This window comes from Pelodiscus sinensis, chromosome 8, assembly GCF_049634645.1.
Source record: "Pelodiscus sinensis isolate JC-2024 chromosome 8, ASM4963464v1, whole genome shotgun sequence".
NCBI classification, from domain to species: domain Eukaryota; kingdom Metazoa; phylum Chordata; order Testudines; family Trionychidae; genus Pelodiscus; species Pelodiscus sinensis.
The window spans coordinates 4,530,127-4,558,044 of NC_134718.1; the positions used below are offsets into that span (position 1 = coordinate 4,530,127).

General features: G+C 42.3%; 1 protein-coding gene across 3 annotated transcripts in view; it reads left to right on the forward strand.

The window, feature by feature from the left end:
• The first annotated feature begins 346 nt into the window (after positions 1-346).
• Positions 347-27,918, forward strand: part of HELLS (helicase, lymphoid specific) — a 36,369-nt gene continuing 8,797 nt past the window's right edge. For 2 of the 3 annotated variants that reach the window (XM_075935701.1, XM_075935703.1), the window contains exons 1-15: positions 347-503; positions 722-843; positions 9,344-9,466; positions 12,379-12,438; positions 12,943-12,979; positions 13,096-13,166; positions 13,557-13,598; positions 15,211-15,435; positions 17,877-18,059; positions 18,227-18,370; positions 19,600-19,796; positions 20,352-20,448; positions 22,388-22,549; positions 24,751-24,893; positions 25,134-25,272. In XM_075935701.1, coding sequence (XP_075791816.1) covers positions 473-503; positions 722-843; positions 9,344-9,466; positions 12,379-12,438; positions 12,943-12,979; positions 13,096-13,166; positions 13,557-13,598; positions 15,211-15,435; positions 17,877-18,059; positions 18,227-18,370; positions 19,600-19,796; positions 20,352-20,448; positions 22,388-22,549; positions 24,751-24,893; positions 25,134-25,272 — 1,776 coding nt within the window. In that variant the 5' untranslated portion in view covers positions 347-472. Of the gene's footprint in view, positions 504-721; positions 844-6,766; positions 7,022-9,343; positions 9,467-12,378; positions 12,439-12,942; positions 12,980-13,095; positions 13,167-13,556; positions 13,599-15,210; positions 15,436-17,876; positions 18,060-18,226; positions 18,371-19,599; positions 19,797-20,351; positions 20,449-22,387; positions 22,550-24,750; positions 24,894-25,133; positions 25,273-27,918 lie in introns of those variants that run through there. The other variant, XM_075935702.1, reaches the window with a different exon arrangement.

A 27,918-nucleotide genomic window follows, 5' to 3' on the forward strand; every position in this document is an offset into this window, starting at 1 on the left:
CCCCTTCACTGAGGGCTCCCAGCGCGGCGGGCGGGGGGGCTCCGCGATCTCTCGGGTGGTTGCAGCCCAATGAGCCCCCCCCCCAGCTGGGATTTGCGCGGCGCGTCACCCTGCGGTGCCGGGGGGCGCTGCCTGGCCTTGCTGCAGGCGGCCAATCGCAACTGCGGGACGGTGGCTGGGAGGGGTCAGTGGCTGAGCGTGCAGAAAGGGTTAATGGGCGATGGCTGCCTTGCCGGGGGGCAAACGGACCCCTCCCGCGGCTATGCTTCACGCAGGCGCAGACAGGTGGGTTGTGAGCCTAGGACAGTATCGCGTGAGTACAACTTCTCGCGGTGTTCGGGTAGCGCGGGTTTCTTGGCGAATAGATCTCGCGATAGTGTAGTCCTGGTGGCGCGTGGTAGGAAAGTTGGCGCGGGAGTTCGCGTGAGGGGACCTGAGCGGCCTCCGCAAGTTTCCCGCCAGCCAGCCGGCCATGCCGGCCCGCAGCGCCCCGAGCAGCGGCGGTGAGTGGCGGGGGGGCCGCGGGGCCGGAGGGGCAGGCGATGGCTGCAAAGGGTCCGCAAGGGGCGGTTGGCGGCGCGGGGGCTGGGGGCCCCTCCTCCGCGCTGCGCCCGGCCCGTGTCCCCGCGGGAACAGCCTGACCCGGGCCCGTGTGTTTGCCGGCCGCTAGTGCCGCTCGCTGCTGTGCGGGGCGCTGCTCACGGGGTCCTTGCCCCTGCAGGGCGCCCGGGGCCGGAGATGGGCGAGCCAGCAGGCGCTGCGCTGATTACACGCTCGATGCTGGAGGAGGAGCAGCAGCTGGAGGCGGCCGGGCTGGAGAAGGAGCGGCAGATGCTGGAGAAGGTAAATTGCAGCGTGGGATACAGACACGCGTCTTCGTGCCCACTCTGACGTCACCCAGAGACAAGGGCGTGCGTCGCTCTCCGCCTTGGGCTTGATTTGTTGGCACTTGAGAGTTAGAGTTGAGAGCGTGCCTGTCCTAGGACTGCTTCCGGAGCAGGAACGGCTTAGCAGAGTGCACGTCAACGGAAGCAAGTCCCACAGGTGCTGTAGGAGTGTGTCCTTGTGCTGACAGGACAGCATCGATGCTTAGACGTGTTTGTCTTTTTTTAGTTATCAGCAATGGATTTTTTTAAGGGGACACTTCGTTTACATCCTTATTTTTCTAAACTAACACATTTATTAAACAATGTTACTATTAAGTTCAATAAACGCTTTAAAACTTTAAATGCGCTGTAATTGTCCCTATTTACCAGTTTAATATTCTGTGGTATTTCTTGGGCCTGAAAATACCAAATATTACTCTTTAATTTGAAAATGGGAAGCAACTTTGTAGTGAAACGAGTCAATGCACAACAGTTTGAATAATCCATTTAACATTTTAGTTATCTTCTATTGTTTGTGTGCCTTTTATACACCAGGAGAATAAACTTTTTTTTAAATGGGCCTCATTAGGACCATTAATGGCTGATGCTTACTCATTCTGGTTAACCAGTGGGGGTTGGAGCAGCTCTCCCTCAGGCACAGGCTGTTCCAGCTGGGCAGCCCCCCTGACCACCTCTTTGTAATTGGTTAACTGGTTAAATGGGATTTTACATTGTAAGTCCTTATCAAGTATAGATTGTGATTGTTTAATGGTTGCAGGGAGTTTAAATTCTGTATTGAAGCAGATGCCCTTTGGGTATATTGGTTGCCCCTTCCCTGATACATTCTATTTCTCTAGTGGAGTGTCCTTACATTCAAAACCTGTTATGTATTAGAGTATATATCCTGGAATTTCTCCTTCGAGCATGTTCTGTGCAATCGGAGTACTTGGCTGTAGATTAGGGATGTAATAGTGTAGCTGATTATCTGTTTAATTGATAAGCAAAAGCTTATAGGTTAATGCTATAGAGTACACACATTTCTCCTCTGTCCCCCCACCAGTAAATTTTTTAGCAGGCTGGCCAGCAGCACAGTTCACATTGGGCCCAGGACCTTCTTCTGCTGAGGCTCTTCATTTAAAGTGTATTAGGAGCTTGGCGGGCAGGCAGCCCGGCTTGCATTGAGTCCAGGAGCTCTCTCACTCTTGGACAGGGGCTGCTGCCACCTCACACTGCTGTCTCTGTATCAGAGGCAGCAGCTTTGGGCAACAGGCAGCTGGTCCGTGATGGGAGCTGGCTTTTAAACTGGCTCCCCTTGCGCACCAGCGCCCACCTGGCACCCCCTCGCACCTGCATCTGATACAGAGGCTGCAGCGCAGAGTGGCAGGGGGCTCCTCAGGAGTGGGGCCAGAGTGCACTGGCTGCTGGCCCCTCCCCCAAGTACTGTATAGAATAGGCAAGTAAGTGATAAGAATTCATGTGGTTAATCAGCTATTCAGTTAACTGATATTTAACATCCCTGCTGTAGATAAGATTTTTTGGTGTGTTTGGAGCAGTTACTAAATCTGTGAAGGTAGGTGTGGTGATCTATGGGTTTCTTGTACGTAGCTGTCTGTAGGATTCCATTCCTGAAGCTGATCCAGGTTTCCAAGAAGGAAATGCTAGTGTGGCACTGCTGTAGAGTTTGAAAGAAGAATTTATCTAGCTGGGGGAAAGCCAGGAGGAGAACATGCATTGCATCCCTTAGGAGCAGGCCTATTACTAGATTTTCTATGTCCTAGCAAAGAGGAGATGCTAAAATACAGGTAAGATCTGTTGAGAAACAGTCAAATGAAAAAGAGCCCCATTCAATCACATCATGTAATGGCAGTCAGCTAAAAAATGACAAGTTTTTAAAGTGCTTATATACAAATATTAGAAGTCTAAATAATAAGATGGGTGAACTAGAGTGCCTCATATTAAATGAGGGTATTGATACTATAGGTCTTACAGAAACTTAGTTAAATTAAGATAATCAATGGATGATTACCTGTTCCCTCTAGAGCACCTGGCATCAGCCATTGTTGGAAGACCGGATACTGGGCTAGATGGATCTTTGGTCTGGTCCATTATGGCTGTCCTTACGTTCTTCAGTGCATGGATGATGATTATTGAATTTGTAGTAAAAATCTATGAGTGGGCTATAGCTTGTCAATCCAGAGAATGAAAATATGATGTACCTCATTGTACATACCACAGGTATATAACTGGTTTTCTAGTCCATTTGTCCAGAAACTCTTCCTCGAGGTAGGCAGTGAAGAGGTGGGTATTAGGGATGTGAACAACTAGTTGCTTTCCCCCTTGCTGCCTCTATCAGAAAGAAGCAGCAAGAGGGAGCGGGGAAGAGGATAGGATGCTTCAAAGCAGCATTGCCGCGTGGAGCCCAGAGTCCGGCCTTGGGCTCCATGCAGCGCTGCTTGGGATGCATGTGGTGTTTCAAAACATCAGCACCACATGGGGCCCAGGGTCAGAGACGGAAGTTCCCCGCTGCTGATCCCAGGCGCCACAGGGCGCTGTCGCTTTGAAACGCTGCATGAAGCCTGATGCTGGACTCCCCAGGGTGTTTTAAAGTGGTAGCATCACATGGAGCCCAGGGTCAGACTCCCCAGCTGACCCTGGGTTCCATGTGGCGCTGCCACTTTGAAATGCCGCATGCAGCCTGGGGTCAACTGGGGACTGCTTGAGTTCCTCACTGGCTCCGTGATCCCCACAGCCCTTCCACCTTTGAAGGGTAGCAGCAGTCCTGGGACTGTTGATACCCTTCCAAGGCGGAAGTGCTCTTAATGACTAATTGCATCGACTATTCGATTAGCCAAATAATGAAAATTTTACATCCCTAGTGGGCATACTGGGGAGCCATTCTAGTATGCTGGCTGTTCCCATGGTTTGGACTAAGTGTTTGAATATAGAGTAAAAATTTTATCTGGCATATTATGGGAATGGGGGAAAGTGAAAAATGCTGGTTAACTAAGAGGAAGGGAGTTTGAGTGCAGATGGGCATGCGGTAGGGTTACCAGGTAGTCTTAAAAAAAAAAAAAAAATACTGGACACACTTGATCGGAGGGGGGGCTGGGACCGGGGAGCAGAGTTGGTCGGGGGCAGCAGGGCTGATCAGGGGAGGAGCGGGTGGCGGGAGCAGGGCTGGCCGGGGGATAGGAGCAGGGGCGGGGGCAGTGGTGCTGGCTGGGGGAGATCAGGAGCAGTGGGGCTGGATGGGGGAGATTGGGGGAAGGGCAACTGGCAGGAAGCGGGGCTGGCCGGGGTCGGGGGGAGTGAATCAGCTGGCGGGGAGCGGGACTGACCCGCTCATGTGCAGATTCCAGGGCACTGCCCGTCCCGCGCACGGTCCCAGCAAAGCGAGTCCAGCTGCGGCTCCATCACCCACTAGACCAACGCTCAGGAGCAGGGACAAGGCTTCCCTTCCTCCTCAGACGCAACCAGAGGCTCCCAGGGCCAACTGCGCCCTGCTTTCCAGCCACTCCCCCTGCCAGGCTTCCATCCAGCGTCCCTCTGGAAAATCAGAAAGCACTGGACACTTGGCAACCCTAGCATGTGGGGTTGGGGATTAGTGCACAGGAAGGGTTTTGGGGTGCTGGATCTGGGGGAAGGTCACCTCAGGTGACACCTCACAAGCAGCAACCTATCCTAGCTGCTCCTAAATAGAGGCATGACAGGCAGCTCAGCATGGAGGTCTGCCTCAAGCACTACCTCCCTGGCTTTCGTTAGCTTTAACTGTGGCCAGTCAGCTGAATGGGCAATGCCTGCAGGCAGAGGCAGCATGCAGAACCCCCTGTTGCACCTTGGCCTAAGACCAGCCCAGACAGGTTAATGCTTGTAGGGAATCACCCGAGCCCCCCATTCTCTGACCTAGCATACTGAAATCGCTTCTGTTCTCCAGCCCCCTGTCCCCAAGCTCCCTCCCAAAGTCTGAACTTCATGACCATTCCTCCACTTAGGAGCAGCACGCACATGTCACTGCTTCTGGGTAGCCACAAAAAGCAGGTAGGGAGCCTGCTGGCCCTGCACTAACCAGGTTTTCTATGAAGATTAGAAATGCCAGTTTATAGAGCCTTCCAGTTGATACAAGGCTGGATAATACAGACTTTACTGTGGAAAAAAAAATGTTAGGGGCAGTATGAAGTGAATGAGTTTGGTGATGTGTTTATGGTAGATATCTGGGTGTAACATCTTGGAGTATGGTAAAGACAGTCTATGCCAATGGGAGAGAGCTCTCCTGTCAGTATTTTTTTTTTTTTTTTAAAAAGGGTTATCACAGTGGAAATTAAGTTCCAAAACTCTGAGTACATGCACATATTTATAGAATTTTTGATTGAGTCTGTGAAGAAAATAACAATATGCCTGTTTTGCTCATTAACTTTTTTATTGCTTCAAACATTTTGCAAAAACTAGCAAAGCACATATTCATCTAACAAGGTTTCTAGATAAGCCCCATGAATTTAAAATGTGAAATGGGTTACAAGATGGGAAGCGACTGTTTAGGAAGGAGCATGGCGGACAGGGATCTAGGGGTCATAGTGGACCACAAGTTGAATATGAGTCAACAGTGTGATGCTGTTGCAAAAAAAGCAAATATGATTCTAGGTTGTATCAACAGGTGTGTTGTAAGCAAAACTCGTGAAGTCATTCTGCCGCTCTACTCTGCACTAGTTAGGCCTCAGCTGGAGTACTGTGTTCAGTTCTGGGCGCCACATTTCAAGAAAGATGTGGAGAAATTGGAAAGGGTACAGAGAAGAGCGACAAGAATGATTAAAGGTTTAGAGAACATGACCTATGAAGCCAGGCTTCATGAACTGGGCTTGTTTAGTTTGGAAAAAAGAAGATTAAGGGGAGACATGATAGCGGTTTTCAAATATCTAAAAGGGTGTCACAAGGAGGAAGGAGAAAATTTGTTCCTCTTGGTTTCTGAGGACAGGACAAGGAGTAATGGGCTTAAAGTGCAGCAGGGGAGGTTTAGATTGGACATTAGGAAAAAATTCCTAACTGTCAGGGTGGTCAAATATTGGAATAAATTGCCAAGGGAGGTGGTGGAATCTCCCTCTCTGGAGATATTTAAGAACAGGTTAGATAGACATCTGTCAGGGATGGTGTAGACGGAGCTTGGTCCTGCCTTGAGGGCGGGGGGCTGGACTCGATGACCTCTTGAGGTCCCTTCCAGTCCTATTATTCTATGATTCTATGATGATACTGAACTTAAAAAAAAAAAAAAAAGATCTCTTGCTCTGATAACTCTAAGTGAATGGATTTTCTTTAAACTCTGAAGTTAGAAAAGAGAAACTTCCACTATGTAGTAATCATGAGATTTCAATCCAAAGAATAACAGTGAGAAAGGGACTTGCAATTAAGGTACTAAATATTAAATCTATTAATATAATATTACTAGAATGTAATAAGATTGATTATTTTTAGAACCCCTTTTCAGTTCTGAATCTACAAAGCTCCCTTGCAGCATTGAAAACAATTTTCCTGTGTGCCTTCCCCTACCAGCTTCAGTACCTTTCAGGCAGGGGAGGGGCATTAGCAGCATGGGGTCTTGCTAGAACATGCATGTTCATGAAAGCGTTATTTTTTCTTCTTGTTACTACTTTGAACCCCCTGCCATGTGATTAGCACTGCAGTTCTACTATGTGCTGGAGGCAAAATGCACTGAGAATAATACCCAACATTTGATGAAAAGAATAGGAAAAAAACTTTCTGCAGTAAGAAACATGATTGAAAAATCCTGCTGGGAGTAGGGTAGAACTGAATAACTGAACAAAACGAGAGATTATTCTTGACAGGCTTAAGTGGGTCAAAGTTTTTTAAATGTTGCATTGATTGAGTAACCTGTCACTTTTTTCCTGCAGTTTTCTTGATTACTCAAGGGGAAAATCCAGATTCACCAGTTGTTGTTGGACAGAACACAGTTCTATTCCAGAATGCCAGCAACAGCATATACTTATATAAAGTAGTACTGATTCTAATTAGATTTTCACTACTGGCAATGTCACATGAGCTGTTCTTCAGAAGCTAGCTTTCATTCAGAAGAAAGTAAAACAAGAATAATAGAAACCATGGAGGCTCACAAGAATGGACTATGCTACCAGTGAAAGAACTTGTGGGTGAGACCTTTTCACATATGTAGAAAATTTCCGGTCACAAATGAAATAAAAACACTTATGTAAAAATAAGTGGCACATACTCCCTTGCCAAATCACCATTCATTGTTGGCCCTTGTCTGCACTACAGAGTTTTGTAGACAAAACAGTGAATGCATACATACTACGATGTGCCTGTTGACAACAAAAATGCCCTGTTTTGGTGACAAAATAAAACCATTCCAACAAGAGACATAAGATTAGTTTTGTGCCAAATTATTTGGCAAAATGCCAGTATAGACACAACACTTGATTTTTATCACTTTAATTGATCTCTAAGAGGGGTCCCCCAGTGCCCAATCTGACTGCTGTGGTCAGCAGTCTGAACTCTGCTGCCCTGCAACTAGGTAAACAACCATCCGTTCCTCTCCCTTAGAACTCCTAGGATTTTTGAAATTGCATTTCCTGTTGGCTTGGCATGGAAAGGACTCTTTTTGCATCTTCTCAGGTAACCATGGAAGCTTAACACAGCAAATTCTCTCTTACTTGGACTGTTGCAGAGCTGCTGAATCTGTTCAGTAGAAGAGGAGGCTGTGCAGCCCCCAGCTGTGCTTGAGCCATAGAAATTTTGATAACTGGCCAGTTGTCTTGAGGCTTGTGCAAAAAGGGCTATGATTGGGACACGCTACAGAACAGAGTGAAGATAAAGGAACTGCATCAGGTGTTCATAAGTTAAGGGAGGTAAACTATCACACTGGAGCTGCACCTAAGAATTGGTTCTACCAGGAGCTTGATGGTGTCGTTGGTGTCAAGAGCCACATGGATATTTTTGCAGGTCTGGGGAGGGTGAAGTAATTAATGAAGAGATGAAATTAGATGATTATGTGGAACTCCTGGCAGCGTTGTCCTGGTGACTACACTACGGGGCACCACCATTTCCCAGCACCATTGTATTAATGCAGTCACAGTGGTTAAATTCCTGACTCCAAATTTATTTACGACCAACGAGCAACAGTTTGGAGTAACCAGCTTCCACACTGAGATTGCTGTGTACTTCACCACAGGGCAACTCTGATTCTGTTGTTGTTATGCTGCAGTGCAACGTTCTTCACGCAGTTCCAAGAAGGTGGCTTTCCGCATCTGAAAATTCTGTGGCCACTGCTTATTATACCAGACCTGCATAACAGGACGATCCACCATACAGTGCTTGTTTGTCACTTTTGGGCTCAAGAATCTACAATCTGCAGCTGATGTATGAATGCCAAAAACAATCTAAAGTTGCTTCTGTCCTAATCACACTGCAGGTCTGGAAACTGAGAGCCTTCTTCAGTTAGGAGCTTCATGATTAACTACATTGCATCCACAATGTCTCAAGGACCATCATCAGAGCATAGGAAGCAGTGTGGGATCCATCCTGTCACACGGAGATGTCACGGAGAATATCAAACAAGGGCTGTTGAAAAATGCTCGGAGAAAGCCAGAAACCTATGGAATGCTGGATCAGAAATCAGTGCCTCATAGAACACTGAGCCTGGTACCAAGATGCACCACGAGACACACTGCCTCTCACAAAGCCTAATAGTAGAAGGTGTGGAGGTGGACTATGGGATAGGTTCCCACAGCTGACTGTCCTGTCTGGGGTTGTTTAACCCCTCTGGGGCTATGGCTGAGGATGGTATAGCTGCATGGCTGGAAGGAGCTGCCGGCATGGAGGCACTGACTCATGGGAGCAGCGGTACCACACTTGACTCCTTTCGTTGCAATGTCTCCTGGAAGTAGAGTTCTGTGGATACCAATTTCTATCTACGGATATTTGCTTCCGTGAATAGACATTTGTATTCATGCAGGGCTCTATCTGTGGAGCCTTCCCCTCTGGGAAAAAAAAGTCTTCCCTACCAGGGAAAGACTCCAGCAGTTAGGAAAGGCTTCCCTGCTGCTGGAGCCCTCTCCCTTCAAAGGGAGAGATACTGATGGGAGGGAAAGGCTCTGTGTCACCTCCCCACTACTGGAGCATTTCCCTTCCATGGGGAAAGCTCTGCAGGGGGAGGCAGCTGGGAAAGGCCCTTGCCTTTCCTGCTGCCTCCCATCTACCTGAACTTTTCACTGATGTTATATGCCACAGTGTGGTTGCAGCCTGCTTTTCACTGCAGCATGTAGTTGTGCTTATATGTCATGTAGGTAGTGGTGGCAAACCATGTGCATAGTGTAGATGTAGCCAAGTGGTAATGATGGGGGAGGGGAGAGTCTGTATATTACAATTCTAGCTGTCTTGTTCAAGATGTACAGAATGGTTTTATTCATTTCAAAGGATAAAGCATAAAATCTGCTTTCATTTCTTGTTTGCAGGTTCGTATGTCCTGGGAAAGAGACTCCAGCGAAATACGCTACAAGAGGCTTCAACACTTGCTTGAAAAAAGCAACATATACTCAAAATTCTTGCTAACTAAAATGGAGCAGCAGCAGCTGGAGGTAGATATGTTCTAAGTTTAAAAAAATATTTATAGAGCATTGTAAATGCTAATCTGCACTAGGGAATCTTACCATAACTGTTCCCTTAATGCAAGATTCTGATGTCTTTGCTATTTTGTTACTTAAACCCAGGTAAAAATGCCAAAAACTATTATAGCCCTATCTATATTATAGCTCCTTCTCAAGTGTTTAATTTTTAAGCTCCGAATATAGTAACAACTTACAAGTGCCACACTCCTTTGCATAACCATTGATATTTTTAAAATAATCTGAAGCCATTCCCAAAGAGTTTGTATTCCAACTAAGGTTTATGTTAAGAGAATAAATCAGCAGAATTCTTGTTAATGGAATTAGTCTGAGGGGATTTGGAAGAGAGGGATAGGCCTCTGCAACAGATTAAGGGTGCCTCTGCACTGCATCCTTAGTTTTTGCATAGCTTATTTCAAGTTAATTTTGAAATAGCTTATTTTGTAACTTGGCACTGTCTATACAGCATCAAATTTCAAAATAAACCACTATTCCAAAACATCCCTTAATCCTCGTGGAACGAGGTTTACAGGGACATCGGAATAGCAAACTCGTTACGTTTTGAAATAATGGGCTTGTTTCAAAGACATGGATTAGCTATTTTGGGATACCAGAAATATCCAGGAATAGCGCCACAGTGTAGACAAACCCCAAGAGACAACATTGAAGAAGGTGAGAGAAACCAGACCTGAAAGGAGGAGGATGGCGCAAAGATACAAGCTAGAAAAAGGAGCAAGAGCTGAAGTAAGCATTGTGCAAATCATTGAAAGTTTAGATAAATGCAAAGTAATACATATTGGAAAACATAATCCTAATTATGCACACACAATGATGGGGTCTAAATTATTACCACTCAGGAAAGAGTTCTTGGAATCATTGTAGATAGTTCTCTGGAAACATCCACTCAATGTGCAGTAGCAGTCAAAAAACAAATAGAAAGTTAGGAATAATTTAGAGAGAGAGACACAGTAAGACAAGGAATATTTTATGCTTCTATATAAATCTGTGGTATGCCCACATCTTAATTCTTGTGTGCAGATATCGTCAAATTATCTCAAAAAAGATATCTTAGTATTGGAAAAAGTTCAGAAAGGGGCAACAAAAATGATTAGGGATTTGGAACATCTGCCATAAGAGGAGAGAGAGAAAAGACTGGTCTTTTTCATCTTAGAAAAGAGGAGACTAAGGAGGGATATTGATGGATGTTTATAAAATCATAACTGATGTGAAGAAAGTAAATAACGCAAGAACTGGGGGAGGGGGAGTCACAAATTAAATTAAGTAGCAAGTTTAAAACCAAAAAAAGGAAGTTTTTCTTTACACAGTGCACAGTCAGCCTGTGGCAGTCCTTGCCAGGGGATGGTGTAAAGACCGGACTTTAACAGGATTCTAAAAAGAACTACATTAATGGAGGATAAGTCCATCAGTGGCTATGAGCTAGGATGTTTAGTAATAGTGTCCCTAACCTCTGTTAGAGGCTGGGAAAGGGTGACAGGTGATTACCTATTCTGCTCCTTCCCTTGAGGCACCTGGCATTGGCCACTGTGGGAGGATGGGATGCTGGGCTGGATGGACCTTTGGTCTGACCTAGTATAGCCGTTCTTAGGAATTAAGCTTTAACTTTTTAAAAAAGGCAAGAGGATTTGAGAGGATGGATATGGTCAGATGTGGGAGAGAGCGTTAACTTTGGTAGACAAGGGCTTTTTTTCCCAAATGGCGGAAACTTCATTCTTAAAACTATTGATTGGAACAATCTGCAGTTTTTACACCTAAATGCATACTCTGAAAGGATATTTTGCTTAATATGTTCCTATTTTAAAATGTCATTGCTCCATGTTACATGTACCAAAGAGATCTTTGAGGATTCTAAGAATTCCAGACTGAAAAGTGAGAAGTTTTAACAGCACTTAACTTTTAGAAATCTTCCCACAGTCCAGTTCAAATTAGGGATGTTAAAATGCTGTTAATTGACTAGTCGATAGGCACTTCCACATTCCTCCTGCTGGGGCTCTTGTACATTTCAAAGGAAGAATGCAGAAGTCCCACTGGGGACTCTTGTGTATTTCAAAGCCATGGAGCCCAGGGTCAGCGGGTGACTCCCCCAGCTGACCCTGGACTCCACAGTTACCCCTTTGAAACGTGCAGAGACCAGAGACCGTGTTTCAAAGGGGCAGTTGCTGCACAGCTGATTTCCCCCTTCCCTCCCCCAGCTCAGCTGTGCGACGCTGCCCCTCTGCATTTCGAAGAGGCAGCCATGGAGTCCAGCAGCAGCTGCCCCATTGAAACATAGTCTTAGTGTTTCAAAGTGGCAGCGCCGCACAGCTGATCCCTGGCTCAACTGTGCAGTGCAGCCACTTTGAAGTGCCCCTTTTCTCCTTCCCTCCCTTCTCCCTCCTCCCCCGTTTGCTGCCCCTATCTCATAGAGGCAGCAAGGGGGGGATGGAATCAGATAGTCAACTAGTCTTTAACATCCTTAGTTCAAATGCAGCAAAAGCAACAATGTGTAAAATGAAGTGCAGCTGCATGTCCTGCAAAAATTGATTTCAGGGAAGGTGCTATGTTTAAGCCATTAGTTTTATGTAAAATATATACTTAACTAGCTTACTTGTGTCATGTCTTTTGCCTTAAAATATTTCTGATATACAGATTTTCTGTTGATCGAGTTAAATTATCCAGCAAAAGGCAGTTCAAAATAATTCTGTACACCACTGCCAAGCAATTTCAGCTACTTATCAGCTTTCATCTTGGCACCAACAGAAGCAAAACCAGTCCCCAGCTTACATTGTTAACATGGAGTTGTGTGTACTCAGTGTCTGTTAATATAGTATTTTTATAATTAGATTTATTGCTGTTGTTCTATGCAAGTAAGAACTTTGTTTTTTTAGGAGCAGAAAAGGAAAGAGAAATTAGAAAAAAAAAAAGAGATGTTACTAAAAGCGTCAATGGTAAGATGTGTTGGCTGTTTTATATAAATTGCTTTTCAGTGATGGCATGCTGCAAAACTGTAAAATGATCAGCCTGATAAATACACTAAAATTGAGACAGTGATTAAGACTTTGGGAAAGGCTTTATGATGCAGTATATGTATGTCCATGTCACACAACTGTCCTCTTACACAAAGCCAAACTCTTTTTTTGAACAGTTGTACCTCAAATGTCTTGATTTTTTTCCAAGATGGGCCAGTACTTTCTGGAAAACCGTTTTAGCCCAAATTTTATTCAAGACTACCTGATGGTATATTTTGACCATGTAATGTTGAATCTTGTTCTAATGAAGATAGATGCTATTTTTAGAAACCTATTAACAGTGTTTGAGAGTGACATTTTTGAAAAGTGTTAAATGTAGTTACTGATTACATAAACTGATCAGTGCTGGTTGTATCTTTTATCTATCCAAGAGATACTGGAAACTACTTAAGTTGATAACCCTTTTAAATATTTACTTTCTAGAATCAGAATCTAACTGATGGAAAAGAAGAGAAAACTGGTAAGATTATCTTTCATTAGTTTTTGCTTTTTGACTATTTAGTATTTAGTCTTAAGTTTTTATGCGGCTTTCATAGTATTTTGTGCTTTTAAGAACATTATGATATTTTCTTATAGCTGTGAAGAAAAAGAAAAAAAGAGGAAGAGAAGATGAAACTTACTACATTTCAGAAGTCATGTCCAAAGAGGTATAGCTGCAGTGTCTGGCAGCTACATTACAAGGGAATGCTGATGTTCTTATGTAATTTGTAGTAAATAGAAAAGTACATTAGCATTTGTTTGTGATGTAGCCTCAAGATACTGCTGTCTTTTGGCAATACAGTATATTTTAAACATAGGTAGAATTCCTTGATGTGCAATTTGGGAGAGGATATTGACTAAAATGTGAGTATGAGCAAGTTATTTAATTTATCTATGCATGTTCTCATCAGCAAATGCAGATAATAGTTGGTTGAGGTTCACTTAAAATACTTTCAGATGCTTGGATTAAAGATTCCACAAAAATGATATTTCTATACTAGTCTTTCAAGTTGTCACAAAGAATATTTTATACTGTCGTTTTCTTTTTTTATTTCTAGGAAATCTTGTCAGTGGCCAAAAAAAGCAAAGTAATAAATCAGGTATGTCCATGAATATTGTTAAACATCGTGAATTTCAAAATTCCTAATTATATTTTAGATTGTTTACCTCCTTTTCCTGCCCTCATTTTTAGCTGTTGCTTACTGAAAACGTACTTTTCCAATTATGTATATTTGTTCAGCTAAAGTTGCACATGCTAACTTGTAATCAGTGATTTTAAAATAAGTATCTGAAAATACAATTCTTTATCTTGAAATGTTTTGTTAAATAATGCCACCAAATATGCTAAAGAGCAAGTTACAAAATTCAGTTTTGCAGCTGGTGGTTCTGTGTAGTAAACGAGGAAATATCTAAACGCTTTAGCTCAATTTATCTCTTCCTTCAAAATCAGAGCTACTCAATATGTGGCCCGCGGGCCAGATGCAGCCTATTGGTTTGCGGCTTGTGGTGCAGTTTGGGTTTACGTGGGGCTCAACACGCAGCTGGAAGACAAAACAAAAAAGTCAATATAATCTTCTGTTGATACGCGTTTTAGTAGTTAAATTCCTGGACTGTCAGTGCTCATTAAGTGCTGTCCTATGGATGGAAATTGGGTAAATGTTGCATTTTAATTATATCAGCAGAGCTAACTTAAATAGGGCCTGTGTGTTGTGTAGTCTTGTCTTTATCTTTGTATTCATGCCCATCAGTGTGAAAGAAGCTATTTGCATGTATATGCAACCACACTTAAGTTGCAGCCCTCAGCATGTACTGTGAGTGTCTTTGTGGCCCCCAGAGCTTCCAAAGTTGAGAAGCCCTGTTCTAAATGATAAAAAAACAAATATGCATCTTTTACATTTATATAGAATAAATACAATTCCGGGAAAAGATGCTCTGGGAACCCTTTATAAAATGCAAGATTTTTGTCGTCTTATGTAGTATATTTTTAACGTTCTATAATTAGATTCCTAGTTGCTACAACATCAGGTACTCTATTAGAAGTTTAAAAAGTGCGAGGTTAAATGGCACACTGACTAAATTTTAAGCTCAAGCCTCCAGAAGTTTCAGTGTTGTGACAGGCACAAGGAAAATATCTTTGCCTCTCAAAGTATAAATAATATACTTAAGCAAAACTGAGTGCTGGGATATCTGATCAGGCCTTTGATATACATGTGATAAAGTGTTCTTGTTCTAATAATTGATATGGTATGCGTGGATTTAGTTTTCTTCTCTGTTCTGATGGCTCCCTCTCCACAGACAAATCTAACTTCTAGCTTCACTAGAATTTTGCTTGAAAAAGGAAAACAGTTTCACCTGAAATATGCCATCTTTTGTGTGTCAAGTTTTTATGGGCATCAACTTGGTGTTCAATACTATCATTTTATTTAGTAAATATTATTGCTTTTTGTACACCAAAGAGTTGAAGGATTGCTATTGAGCAGTTGAACTTTTAAAAATGTTAAGTGTCAATATTATAATGGGTTATTTTGTGCTTGTGTTATTGAATGTGGTCAACCACACTTTGATTCAATCTGCCTTTATCATTGAAGATGGGAACTGTTTTACCTAAATGTAGCAATAACATTGACTTTCAGTTTTGCCTCAGCAACTTGCTTGTGTGTCAACTAAGAATAGCAAAATTTTTACTTAAATTCTCATAACTTTCTTCTGTAGGATGAAAGCTCTTCTTACAAACTGTGTGCAGAAGACTTACAGAAAAATGAAGACTCTAATAGTGTCATTAAAGATAGATTGTCACAAGCTGTACGACATAATGCCAAACACTTCCTTGATCCAGTACGGAAATTTAATGGGCAGCCAATACCCTTTCAACAGCCAAAGCTTTTTTCGGGAGGTGTTATGAGGTGGTACCAAGTTGAAGGCATGGAATGGCTCAGGGTATGAATCTATATGTTAGCCTAAGTCTCAAGTTTATACTTATTTCCACAGAATGATACCTGCTCATGTTTCAAAGTCTTTTGCTTGAGAGAGGTTTGATACTACCCCAGATTAATTATACTGGGAGGTCAGTGGGGTTTTTTGGGTTTGGTACAGAAGCTATGCACGGCTGTATCAGCTGTGGGGTTTTTTTTTTTTTTTTTTTTAAAGGAACTCTTGGTCGATGTTAGCTTTGGCTGTTCCAGCATAGGAATGTAAGAGACTAGTTGACTATCTGATAATCAGAAACTTAAAGGTTGTTGACTAGTGATGCAACTAGTTGCTCTCCCCTCCCTGCTTGCTGCCTCTATCAGAGGGAGGCAGCAAGAGTGGGGGTGGGTGGGAGCAGAAGCTGGTGCTGGGAGAGCCGGCATAAAAGCCAGTCCCCCCCCCCCCCCTCCCCCAAGCTCCATCTCCGCAGGGAGCAGGGGCAGTGTGAGCGGGGACTGAAGCAGTCTCCACTTGCACCGCTTCTGCTGCGATTCTGCTTTTGAAATGTGCAAGAGCACCAGCTGGGCTCTTTTACATTTCAAAAGCAGAAGGCCTACAAGGCTCTTGCTACAGTTCAAAGGCAGAGGCGCTCTTATAGACTTATCGAATAGTTGATGTAAATGCCATCGACTATTTGACTAATTTAAATGTAACATCCCTATTCCAACACTGTGTAATTTACTAAACTACAGAAATTGCATGCACATTTCTTTAAAAGAAGGGAATATGTATATGGGCATTGCTGCATTATGTCTGGGTGAAAGTTTTGATAGAAGATATTAAAGCCTTAAAGCCATTCTCCTAATAAGAGTAAAGCATTCATATTGGAAGGCTGTAGTCCATTTCCCTATTGCAACATACTGACATTTCAGGCAGGATGCTCCTTACCTGATTTCAAATGAGCACTATCCCATGTGTCAAAATTCAGAGCTTCCATCTTAGTTTTGGAATTTTTAAGTGGCTTGTAAAGGATTTCCAAACCGTAAAATTGGGCTCATGCACTTATTGTTTCTTTATGGTGTATAACAGGATATTTAAAGCTTTTTTAAAAGCTTTTCTTAATTTTTCACATTAGAAATATTAGGAGTATCTAGTGTTCCCTGCACTAACTAGAATATATCTTGGGGATTTGATGTGCGTTATGAGCTCTTGCAACTTATTTGGAAAGTTGGTATTTTGAATGTTTAATAAAAACTTCTTTATACTGGGCATTGGAGTTAAACGTATTAAAAGATTTAAATATTCTGACTAAAAGCCTTTCCTTTTCAACTGTTCCATGTCTGGTCTCTCTGAGTGCATCTCTTCAGGTAGTAGGCTTCTTGCCCATAATATTACAGGGTGGAATCTTTGTAATTTTCCCACCTTTAGACAGGGACCTGAGTGTACCAACTGCTTAACATCTAGCAGATCCAACCCAGGTTCAAGCATGAGTTTCCTTCTTATAGGTACTTGTGACCAGTGGTATTGACCCAAGAGTCTTCTAAAGTGTTTTTTAAAATCCATTTCTGTCTTAAGCCCCTGCAGCCTCAGCATCCCAGCTCTCTGCCTCTCTCCTCCCTTCTCCCCCTTCCCCTCCCCCCAGGAGATAACAGCTGGGGTTGAGCACTGCAGCCCTGCCTCTCCTTCCTCCCAGAGAAGCTGGGAGGGGACTGCTGTGGGCAGCCCCAGTGAGGATTCCCCTACCTCCATTTGATTCTAAGCAATAACATTCCATGCATGTCCTGTTGTTCTGGCACAACCAAATCCTTATCTTGCTTTAAGTTATGGTAAGGGGAAGCTGCATACCAAATTTGGTGGTATTAGCTCTTCCCGTTTAGGACTTATAGAAGGACAGACACATTTCTAAAATAATAGTACGAAGAAGATATTTGATTGGCACATGCATACAGATCCTTTGTATTTCATAGGACTGGAAGGGACCTCGAGAGGTCATCGAGTCCAGCCCCCCGCCCTCAAGGCAGGACCAAGCTCTGTCTACACCATCCCTGACAGATGTCTATCTAACCTGTTCTTAAATATCTCCAGAGAGGGAGATTCCACCATCTCCTTTGGCAATTTATTCCAATATTTGACCACCCTGACAGTTAGGAATTTTTTCCTAATGTCCAATCTAAACCTCCCCTGCTGCACTTTAATCCCATTACTCCTTGTCCTGTCCTCAGGAACCAAGAGGAACAAATTTTTTCCTTCCTCCTTGTGACACCCTTTTAGATATTTGAAAACCGCTATCATGTCCCCCCTTAATCTTCTTTTTTCCAAACTAAGTTAGAGAAATTCTATTCACGTAACTCTGAAAATATGGCTATGGGAAAGGATTGCTAACAGAAGCCAAACAATGATTTCTGTCATATGTTTGTGTCTAGTGTTTACTAAGTATGTGTAAATTTAGAAATATATCTCTGTGTATGCAGATGCTTTGGGAAAATGGCATCAATGGCATTTTGGCTGATGAAATGGGACTAGGAAAAACAATCCAATGTATTGCTACAATAGCACTGATGGTAGAGAGAGGAGTCCCTGGACCATTCTTAGTATGTGGTCCTTTGTCTACTCTTCCTAACTGGATGTCTGAGTTCAAGAGATTCACTCCAGAGGTAAAAACTATTTTTTAATGTTTAGAAGAGAAAATTAGTCCATGCCTGTAACTGTTTGTTTGGAACTTGTTCTGTATGTATTGTAACTGCAGTTGTAGTTTTTAGTATAATTACTACAAAATGTGTGGGTTCTTGTTTCCTAATGGAACTTTAAACATTTCTTTTAGATTCCCATAATGCTGTACCATGGAGCCCAGCGTGAACGTCATAAATTGGTTCAAAAAATTCACAAGCGAGATGGTTCACTGCAAATTCACCCTGTGGTCATTACCTCGTTTGAAATAGCCATGAGAGACAGGAATGCATTGCAGGTACATAGTACACTTTGACCAGTGGAATGCTTCAGTATCTCTAGTATAGCTGATAACAGTGCTTTCTCCCCAGTAGCAATGTCACATCAGCAGTATACATGCTTTTATCAGTTTCCAAGGCTATGTCTACACTGCCTCCGTTTTCCGCAAAAAATATGCAAATGAGGTGAAGTGTGGAATATCACTCCGTTTTGGCACAAAAGCCTCCTCTTGCACAAGAGCCATTCTTCTGCATTTTTTTCAGGAAGGACTGCTCTTGCGCAAGAGGGGGTTTTTGTGCAAAAACGGAGCCTCATTAATTATGCAAATGAGGCACAGCGATATTCCACACTTTTCCTAATTTGCATATTTTTGCACAAATCGGGAGCATTGTAGACATAGCCCAAGTGTACTGTTCCCTCAGCACCTAGAGCCCTGGATTGATATATTGAGTAACATTATGAAAAAATAGACTACATTACCCAATAAGGATTGTGGACAATGGTAGAGAACATGGCCAAAATTGGGTGTATTTTTATGGTTATTTAAAAAGATGCTTGTCTGACACTCAGGCCAGTTCTTGTGGATTTTAACTCTTTGCCCCACTAGAGCCCAGAAAAAGTCACATTATTTTAGGGGTTTTTTAGCCTTGTTCTTAGAAACAAATTTGGCCATAATATGTAAAATAAAAAATTAAATGTTCAACCTGAGGCAGATTCCAGGCATGGGAGACTTTAGGGTAAACAGTTGGAGTTCGGCACAGTTATAAGCACATGACAATAGGGTGTTATAAGGGAAGTGTTGGGCAGTTATAATCAGTACTACTAGCCCTGCCTATAATACACATATAGTAAAACTCCAATAGTCTGGAATCCAATAGTCCGGCACTCCTGATAGTCCAGCATCAAAATGGCAAGAGCCTAGTGAGTGAGCTTCGGCAAAAAATGAGTCACAAGGTGGTAGCAGCAGCAGCTGAACTGAGCGAAAAGGGTGTAAAAGGTTAAAAAAACTAAAACATTACAGTATACTGTATACTGAATGTACAATAAAAAAGGTTAAGAACACTTTATATACTATATACAGTATATACATAACCAGCTTATAGTTCCTCCTGATACTCTGGCATATTTGATAATCCGGCACCACCTAGGTCCCATAGGTTCCGGATTATCGGAAGTCTACTGTATTTTGATGTAGCAGAGATCACATTCCTTACAATGATAGGTGACATCTTTTCTCTTTTTCTGTAGCATTGCTTCTGGAAATATCTGATAGTGGATGAAGGACATAGAATTAAGAACATGAACTGTCGTCTTATCAGGGAATTAAAACGATTTAATGCTGACAATAAACTTCTGCTAACGGGTACTCCCTTGCAAAACAACTTGGCAGAACTTTGGTCACTACTGAACTTCCTGCTGCCGGACGTATTTGATGACTTGAAAAGGTAGGCAATAGTTTGTTGGCCAAGACAGTGTGTGTTCTGCATGAGCTGCTCAGAACTGTTGCCCCACATCATTACCATTAGAATTCGTTAATTTGAGTTGGATAAACTGATCATTTATTGCAATGATTGGATTCGTCTTTGTTTGGTGATGGAGGGGCTTGAATGGCTTCTTCTTTTCTCAAGTAACTGTTGTTTGTGTGTTTTTTCATTTCTGAATTTGCTTGTACAGAGAGGGAAACAATTTACAAATGTTAGCCAATGAGCAAAAATTAAAATCCCATGAGTCAAGCAGCAAGCATTGTTTTTCTTCATGACTATTTGTCACATCACAGTGTCAAAAAACAACTTTAATATCAGTGCTAAGTGTATTTATTATAATTTAGTTTATAATTGTCTGGACTTAGCTAAAAGAAAATGTTTGTTTTTAGTTCTACTCACTGTACATATTTCGTACATAAGGTGACTTTGAAACTTACTTAGGGTTTGACACACACATTCAAATAACAAAGAATGCTGTATATAGAATACCTTGAATTTCTTTGTCTTTCTCTTTAGCTTTGAGTCCTGGTTTGACATTACAAGCATTACAGAAATTGCTGAAGATATTGTCGCTAAAGAAAGGGAGCAGAACATCTTACACATGTTACACCAGGTCTTCATTTTTATTTTTAAATAGATTCTTCAGTTTGCTGCTGCTGTTTTTTGTTTTGTTACACCTTTTTAATACAAAACATAAAATTAAAGCAGATTTCTTCTTTGGTGTTGATCATAACACGACTTAGCAGGTCTGGCATTGTCTTTGGCACTACTTGCACTACTTTTCTATAGGACCTTTTCAACATATTAGAAGATATAAGTCTTACTATATTTTTGGTTTTGGAATGAAATTGAGAATTCTGATGACTAAAGCTAACTGCAGCTTTTGTTTCCGCACTTCTTTAGCACTTGATGCTGCAGTAACAGATAAAACTGGTACCATGTATCATTAAATTGAATTCTGTGTACCCTTGTAAATGACGTAAAACGGTTGGTCTTTTACAGAATGTAAAACTAATACACTTCTGACTCAATTCTGTTGGCAGTGACATAGCTTTGTGGGGCACGGCTCTCTTTTTACTTTCTAAGTTTGTAAAGGAGTTTTATTCCCCTCTTCAAAAGCAAAACCAAATGTATTATGATCAATGAAGATTACGGTTGCCTAGTCCAACCCCCTGCTCACAGAAGGACCAACCCCATCTAAATCATCCCAACCAAACAATGTTTCCTCTAATCTTTTCCACCTATTTTGTAGAATAAATCTATGTGCAAAAAGGCATTTGTGAATGTGCACCACCAAGAGAAATACAAACCTAGCTGTGAGCATTCTGCTTCAGTTGGGTGGCATTTGAATTTCTCCATAGCAGCTGCACAAGCATATAGCTTACAGGGAACACTAGAGCAAGGGCTTTGTCTCGCCTGGCTTTAAAAACCTCCTAAGGATTGAAATTCCACAACCTCCCTGGGTGTAACCCATTCCAGCACTTCCGCAACCTTTTAGTGACACAATTTTTCATAACATCCAGCCTAGACCTTCCCCACTGCAAGGTCTTGAGACCATTGCTCTTGTCATCTCTTATAAGTCATGCACCCTAACCCACTAATCATTTTTGTTGCTCTCCACTTGACTCTCACCAATTTGTCCTCATTCTTTCTGTAATGGGTAGCCCAAAACTGGACACACTACTCCAGTTGTGGCCTTAAATGTGCTGCATAAGAGGAGAATCATCACATCTCTTGATGTGCTGGCAGTGCTCCTACTACTGCATTACAATATACTACTAACAGTGTGCCTGGTTGCCAAGAAGGCTCATTCTTATCTAACTTTTTGTCCTTTATAATCCCCAAGTCCTTTTTTGCAGAACTGCCACTAAACCAGTTGATCTCTGATTTGTAGGAGTTTACAGGATTCTTCTATTCTAAGTGCAGCACTCTGCATTTGTCCTTGTTGAACCTCATCAGATTTCTTTTGGCCTAATCCTCCAATTTGTCTGGATTATTCTGGACCCTCTTCCGCCAAAGTATCTGCTTTCCTGTTTTGTTTTGTTTTATTTTTTAAGTCAGCCCTTGTTAGCAGTTGCCACTGTTTTCCTGTTCTGTATTCCAGATATGCTATGTGGTAACTGACACATGCTGACTCTCCCTGACAACTTCTGTACTCTAGTAAGGGCATTTGGTCATTGTTGCATCAAGATCACATAAATGTTATAAGCCCACAGATAATTTGAGAACTTGGGAATGAAACTTGCATAATGTTAAATAGCCAATTTTCATAGTTTCTGCACTATGGCATGTAGACAATAGCTGCATTACCATTAAAAATATTTTAGTATTTTGGTACATGTAGCGCATGACATGTCTTTGAAGACTCAGGCCTATTCCCATGATTTGTACAGCTACGTATTATAAGCTTTATACAAATCTACAAGCCAAATTCTGTGTTGTAAATTGACACTACCTCTTTAGAGGTCAATGGCACTGCACCAATGTATGCAGCTAGAGAGCTTGGCCCCACATATTTAGAGATTTATAATACATATTTGTTTACATTTTAGATTTTGACACCTTTCTTATTGAGAAGATTGAAATCTGATGTAGCTCTTGAGGTTCCTCCTAAACGAGAAGTTGTGGTGTATGCACCGCTGGCAAAGAAACAAGAAACCTTCTATACTGCTATTGTAAATCGGACCATTAAAAAGCTACTTGGAAATAAAGAGGTGCCTACTGATGTAGACTTCAGAAATGTATACAACTGTTACTGTCAGCGGTTCACAAATGAAAATATCATAGCATTGGGTACATTAGTAAACTATGTAAAACACATTTTTTATCATTTTTTTTAATGTATAGGTGCACAGCTCATTGATTATATTAGAATTCTGTACATTGAAATTGAAAAGAAACATTCCTATCTTATCAATTTTGGTATGTCAGGTTTTTATTACAGGAATCTAAAATATTACCCTGATTTCAGATTGTTAACTTTTGTCTATTTCAGTGCCTATCAGCTAAAAATTGGCTATTTATGCTATTCAGCTTTCCATATACAGGCAGTCCCCGAGTTACGCGGATCCGACTTATGTCGGATCCACACTTACGAACGGGGCTTTTCTCGCCCCGGAACTTGTGGGCGGCGGGACCACCCAGACGCGCAGTGGTCCCGCCACCGCGTCCTCCAGGGCGAGAAAAGCTGCTCCGGGTGTCCCTGGTCTGCTGGGGGGATCCCCAGCAGACCAGGGACACCCAGAGCAAAGCTGCAGAGGAGGCGGGGTCCTGTGCCTCCAAGGCTTTGCTCTGGAGCAAAGCCGCAGAGGAGGCGGGGTCCCGCTGCCTCTGCGGCTTTGCTCCAGAGCAAAGCCTTGGAGGCGTGGGACCCCGCCGCCTCTGCGGCTTTGCTCTGGGTGTCCCTGGTCTGCTGGGAACCCCGCCCCCCCCAGCGGACCAGGGACACCCGAAGCAAAGCCTTGGAGGCGCGGGACCCCGCCACCTCCGCGGCTTTGCTCCGGGTCTCCCTGGTGGTCTGCTGGAGGAGGGGGGGAGCAGCTGGGGTGCTGCCGGGTTGGTCGTGGGGGGACCTACCCGGCAGCGCCCCAGCTGTTCTGTCCCAGGCTCCAGATTCAGCTGCTGTTGAAACTGATCAGTGGCTGATTCTAGGAAGCTGGGGGCAGAGCAACTCTGCCTCGGGCTTCCTGTAGTCAGCTCCTGGTCAGTTTCAGCAGCAGTGGCTGAATCTGGAGCCAGTTCCGAGATACGTACAAATTCAACTTAAGAACAAACCTATAGTCCCTATCTTGTACGTAACCCAGGGACTGCCTGTACTTAAATTTTCTTAAACTTCAGCACTGACTGTTACCGTAGAAAATAATACAATTGAGCAAAAGCTTTTTGTTGTGAATAGTTCTGGGCCCATTCTTCTGCCACTTAAAATTAATTTGAATTTATTGCTGCTGACTTCAGTGAATAGAATTTAGAGCTTGTTTCTCCTTGGGTAACTTTAGCATAGGAAGACATAATGCTATTTCTGTAGCTCACAGCTAAGAGACCTTCCTCTTGCTTAAACGACAGTTAAGGTTGATGAGACCATTCACAGGAGCAATGACTGACCATGCACCTCTCAAAATGACACTTTCAGTATCTAAAGTTAGGTCCTGAGAATTAGTGACCATTTAAAAATGGAATTTAAGTTTAGTTAACTAGAAAAACACTGAACAGCTTCAGTGTTCATTCCTGAGTTATCACAACATAACTTTTTTAGGTAGCACTAGAGATGATGATCTTCAATGGTCATTTTCTTTTCAAATGCAGTGCTTGCCAAGCCAATTTGCAGCAGTCTCCACTGTGAAGCATAGAGCCTTCAGACTGCCATCAAATCTTCTCAGAGGGCAGCTATGAATGATTGGGCCAAAGACACAATGCATCATAATTAGAGTCCTGCAAATCCACACATACTCGCTTTACATCCATGATTATCCGCATCGGTGCATGTCAGTGCAGATATCCTTGCCTCATTCTTGCAGATACAGATATCTAGAATCCTACAACTTTGAATATCTGCTTTATGTCCGTGGATATGGATATCTGTGGATCATTTCTGCGGATGTGGATACCAATTTTCTATCCACACAGGGATTAGAAGGGCCCTGACCAGCATGATCAATCATAGAAACCTGGTTTCTGAAGTCAGCTGCAGGCCAACCTTCACTATATCAATGTCACAGAAAAATCTGGGCATTTCCCTATAATTTATATGCACCCTCAATAGTAAATATTGAGAAATGTGTACTGTTGGTTAAGAAACACTAAAGCAGCATATATATTGGGGCACAAAAGGATTAGGTCATATCTGGCTGCCTTCCTTCCCCCCGATGATTCATGAGAAACATCTGCTGACAATCACAAGTTGTGTCAATTTATACAGGAAGAAGTGGTCGAGTTGAGTCCTACAGGACGGCCAAAGCGCCGGAGTCGAAAAGCAGTTGATTACCGTGAACTAGATGGTGATACACCTGATGAGCTGGAAAAACTGATCAACAAAATGCAAGAGGAAGTAGAAAAAGAAAGGTGCATGAAAAATATCCATTTTAAAAGTATTCTCTAATTTAAGATTGCTTTTAATACACTATGAAATATTACATGGAATAGAAATGAAATTGCTTAATCAAAAAAAGCTGCACTGTTCTTTCTCACTAATTCTGAAAATCCAGTTTACAGTAGGTCTTCCAGACATGTTAGATTATGCTGTGCTATACTTGAAATGAATTGACATTCTTCTGTGCTAATAGTATTGGATATCTTTGTAAGGCCGGTGATAGAAATGACCATTCCCATGGATTCAGAAGTCAATCTTAAACTGCAGAATATTATGATGTTACTGAGGAAATGCTGCAACCATCCATATCTCATTGAATATCCACTGGACCCTGCCACACAGGAATTTAAGGTACATGTATTGAAACATTCAAAGCATTGTTTGAAAGTGACAGTAGGTAATGTAATGTTAGTGAACAGCTTTAGACTTGCATAGTATGCTTCTCCAAAAAACCCTATCAATGTGATTGTCTTGTTTTAAAATTAACTACACCAAATATGAGAGAGTAAGTTCACTTTCTGCCCTTTTTGTGATGTGACTACTTGGCCACAAGAAAATTAAACTGAGAGTTAGACCCTAAACTGCTGTAAAACTAGCTTAGATCCACTAGCTTCAGTGGTGCTCTGTTGACTTGTGTTAGCCAAATATCTGGCCCTAAGATCACAAACTCTTCTTGAGTATTTTCAAATGTGAAAATGTTGATTTCTTTTGAAAAATAGGAATAATTTGGCTTCTACACGTTGTAGAAGATACAGTTGTATCGTATCCTAGAGAGCTTCCTAGAACTTGTATACAAGACAGTGTTCTTTTTGGATCTCAGCATCCAACCCCCACTTAAGATATATACAAATTAATAAATAAATAAAGGTCATCTTAACAGGGATAGAAATGTAGCCGTGTTAGTCTGGTGTAGCTGAAACAAAATACAGGACTATGTAGCACTTCAAAGACTAACAAGATGGTTTATTAGGTGATGAGCTTTTGTGGGCCAGACCCACTTCCTCAGATCAAATAGTGGAAGAAAATAGTCACAGCCATATATACCAAACGATACAATTAAAAAAAAAAATGAACACGTATGAAAAGGACAAATCAAATTTCAGAACAGAAGAGGATGTGGGGGGGAGGTAAATGTCTGTGAGCTAATGGTATTAGAGGTGATAACTGGGGAAGCTATCTTTGTAATGGGTAAGATAGCTAGAGTCTTTGTTGAGATCCCCGCGTAGAGTGTCGAATATTAGCACGAGTGACAGTTCATAGGATGCACTTTCAAGTGCAGATTTAAAAGGCTTCTGATGCAGGTAATTAAGTTAAGACAGTGTCCTTTCTGGTTGAAATGGCAAGAAACTGTTTTTTCTTTGTGATCCTGTCTAATATCTGTTTTGTGGGCATTGATCCTTTGGCGAAGTGTCTGAGATGTTTGTCCAATGTACAAAGCAGACGGACACTTTCGGCACTTGATAGCATAAATTATATTTCTGGATGCACAGGAATGTGTGTTCTTGATCTTATAACTCACTTGGTTAGGTCCAATAATGGTATCAGCAGAGTGAATATGTGGACAAAGCTGGCAACGGGGTTTGTTGCTAGGGAAGGTACCAGGGTTGGTATTAGTGTGGTATGTCCTGTGGTTGTTGGTAAGAATCATCTTGAGGTTAGGTGGTTGTCTATAGAAGACTATGGGTCTGTCTCCCAGAGCCTCTTGGAGTTTAGTATCCTTAATAGGATTTTTTAAAATACACCATAAATAGTCTTATTGTATTAAAAAGGTGAAAAGAGTTTTGATGGTATCTGTATCTATGGTAGCTTTAATCCTCTTAGCATTTTTATTATCTAGGGTTGCCGGAGGTTTCAACAAAAATACTGGACACACTTTACATTACATCACAATCTACATTACATCTTATATAGAAAATACCGGACATGTATATTTTCTCATTTATATTTCCTCAATTTGTTTCCCAAACAGAGAGCTCAAATACTGGACTGTCCGCTTCAAAACTGGATACCTGGCAACCCTATTACTAACCCTTAATAACCTGTTAACAAAAACTAAAAACTCTCATTCAAAATATAGTCTTGCAGACAAAAATGAGCATGACTCAACCCTAGAGTTGAATTCTCTGTCATTCAGAGAAACTGGCGGGTCAGGACCCGTGGAATGTCACCCGACATGCTTAGACACTAAGCTGGGAGGAGAGGTAGATAACACTGGAGGGCAGGAATCAGGTCCAGAGTGACTTAGACAAATTGGAGAATTGGGCCAAAAGAAATCTCATGAAGTTCAATAAGGAAAAGTGCAGAGTCCTGCAAAAAGGAAGAAAGAATCCCAAGCACTGCTACATGCTGAAGACTGACTGGCTAAGCGGCAGTTCTGCAGAAAAGGATCTGGGGACTACTGTGGACAAGAAGTTGGATATGAGTGAACAGTGTGGCCTTATTGCCAGGAATGCTAACAGTTTATAGGGCTGCATTAGTAACAGCATTGCCAGCAGATTGCGGGAGGTGATTATTCTTCTCTGTTTAGCACTGGTGAAGCCACATCTCTACTATTGCATCCAGTTTTGGGCTTCCCGCTACAGAAAGGATATGGACAAACTGGAGGAAGCCCAGCAGAGAGCAGCAAAAATGATTGGGGACTAGGGTGCGGAGAGACTGAGGGAACTGGGCTTATTTACTGCAGAAGAGAAGAGTGAAGGGAGATTTAAGAGCAGCTTTCAACTATGTGAAGGGAGGTTCCGGAGAGGATGGGGTTAGGTGGTGGCAGGTGACAGAACAAGGAGCAATGGTCTCAAGTTGCAGCAGAGGTTCTTATGTAAAAGTATAGAATTCAAGAGCTCAGGTATCCGATGATGTGGTCATATGTCTCTGTAGGGAACCTGTAGCCATTCTTTACATGGTGATACACAGATCTTAGGTGGGTTAAGCTCTTTCACAGTTTATTGTCTCTTGCTGACAAATCATCAGCACTGTCCAGCTTTTTCATTGTTGCTCCTG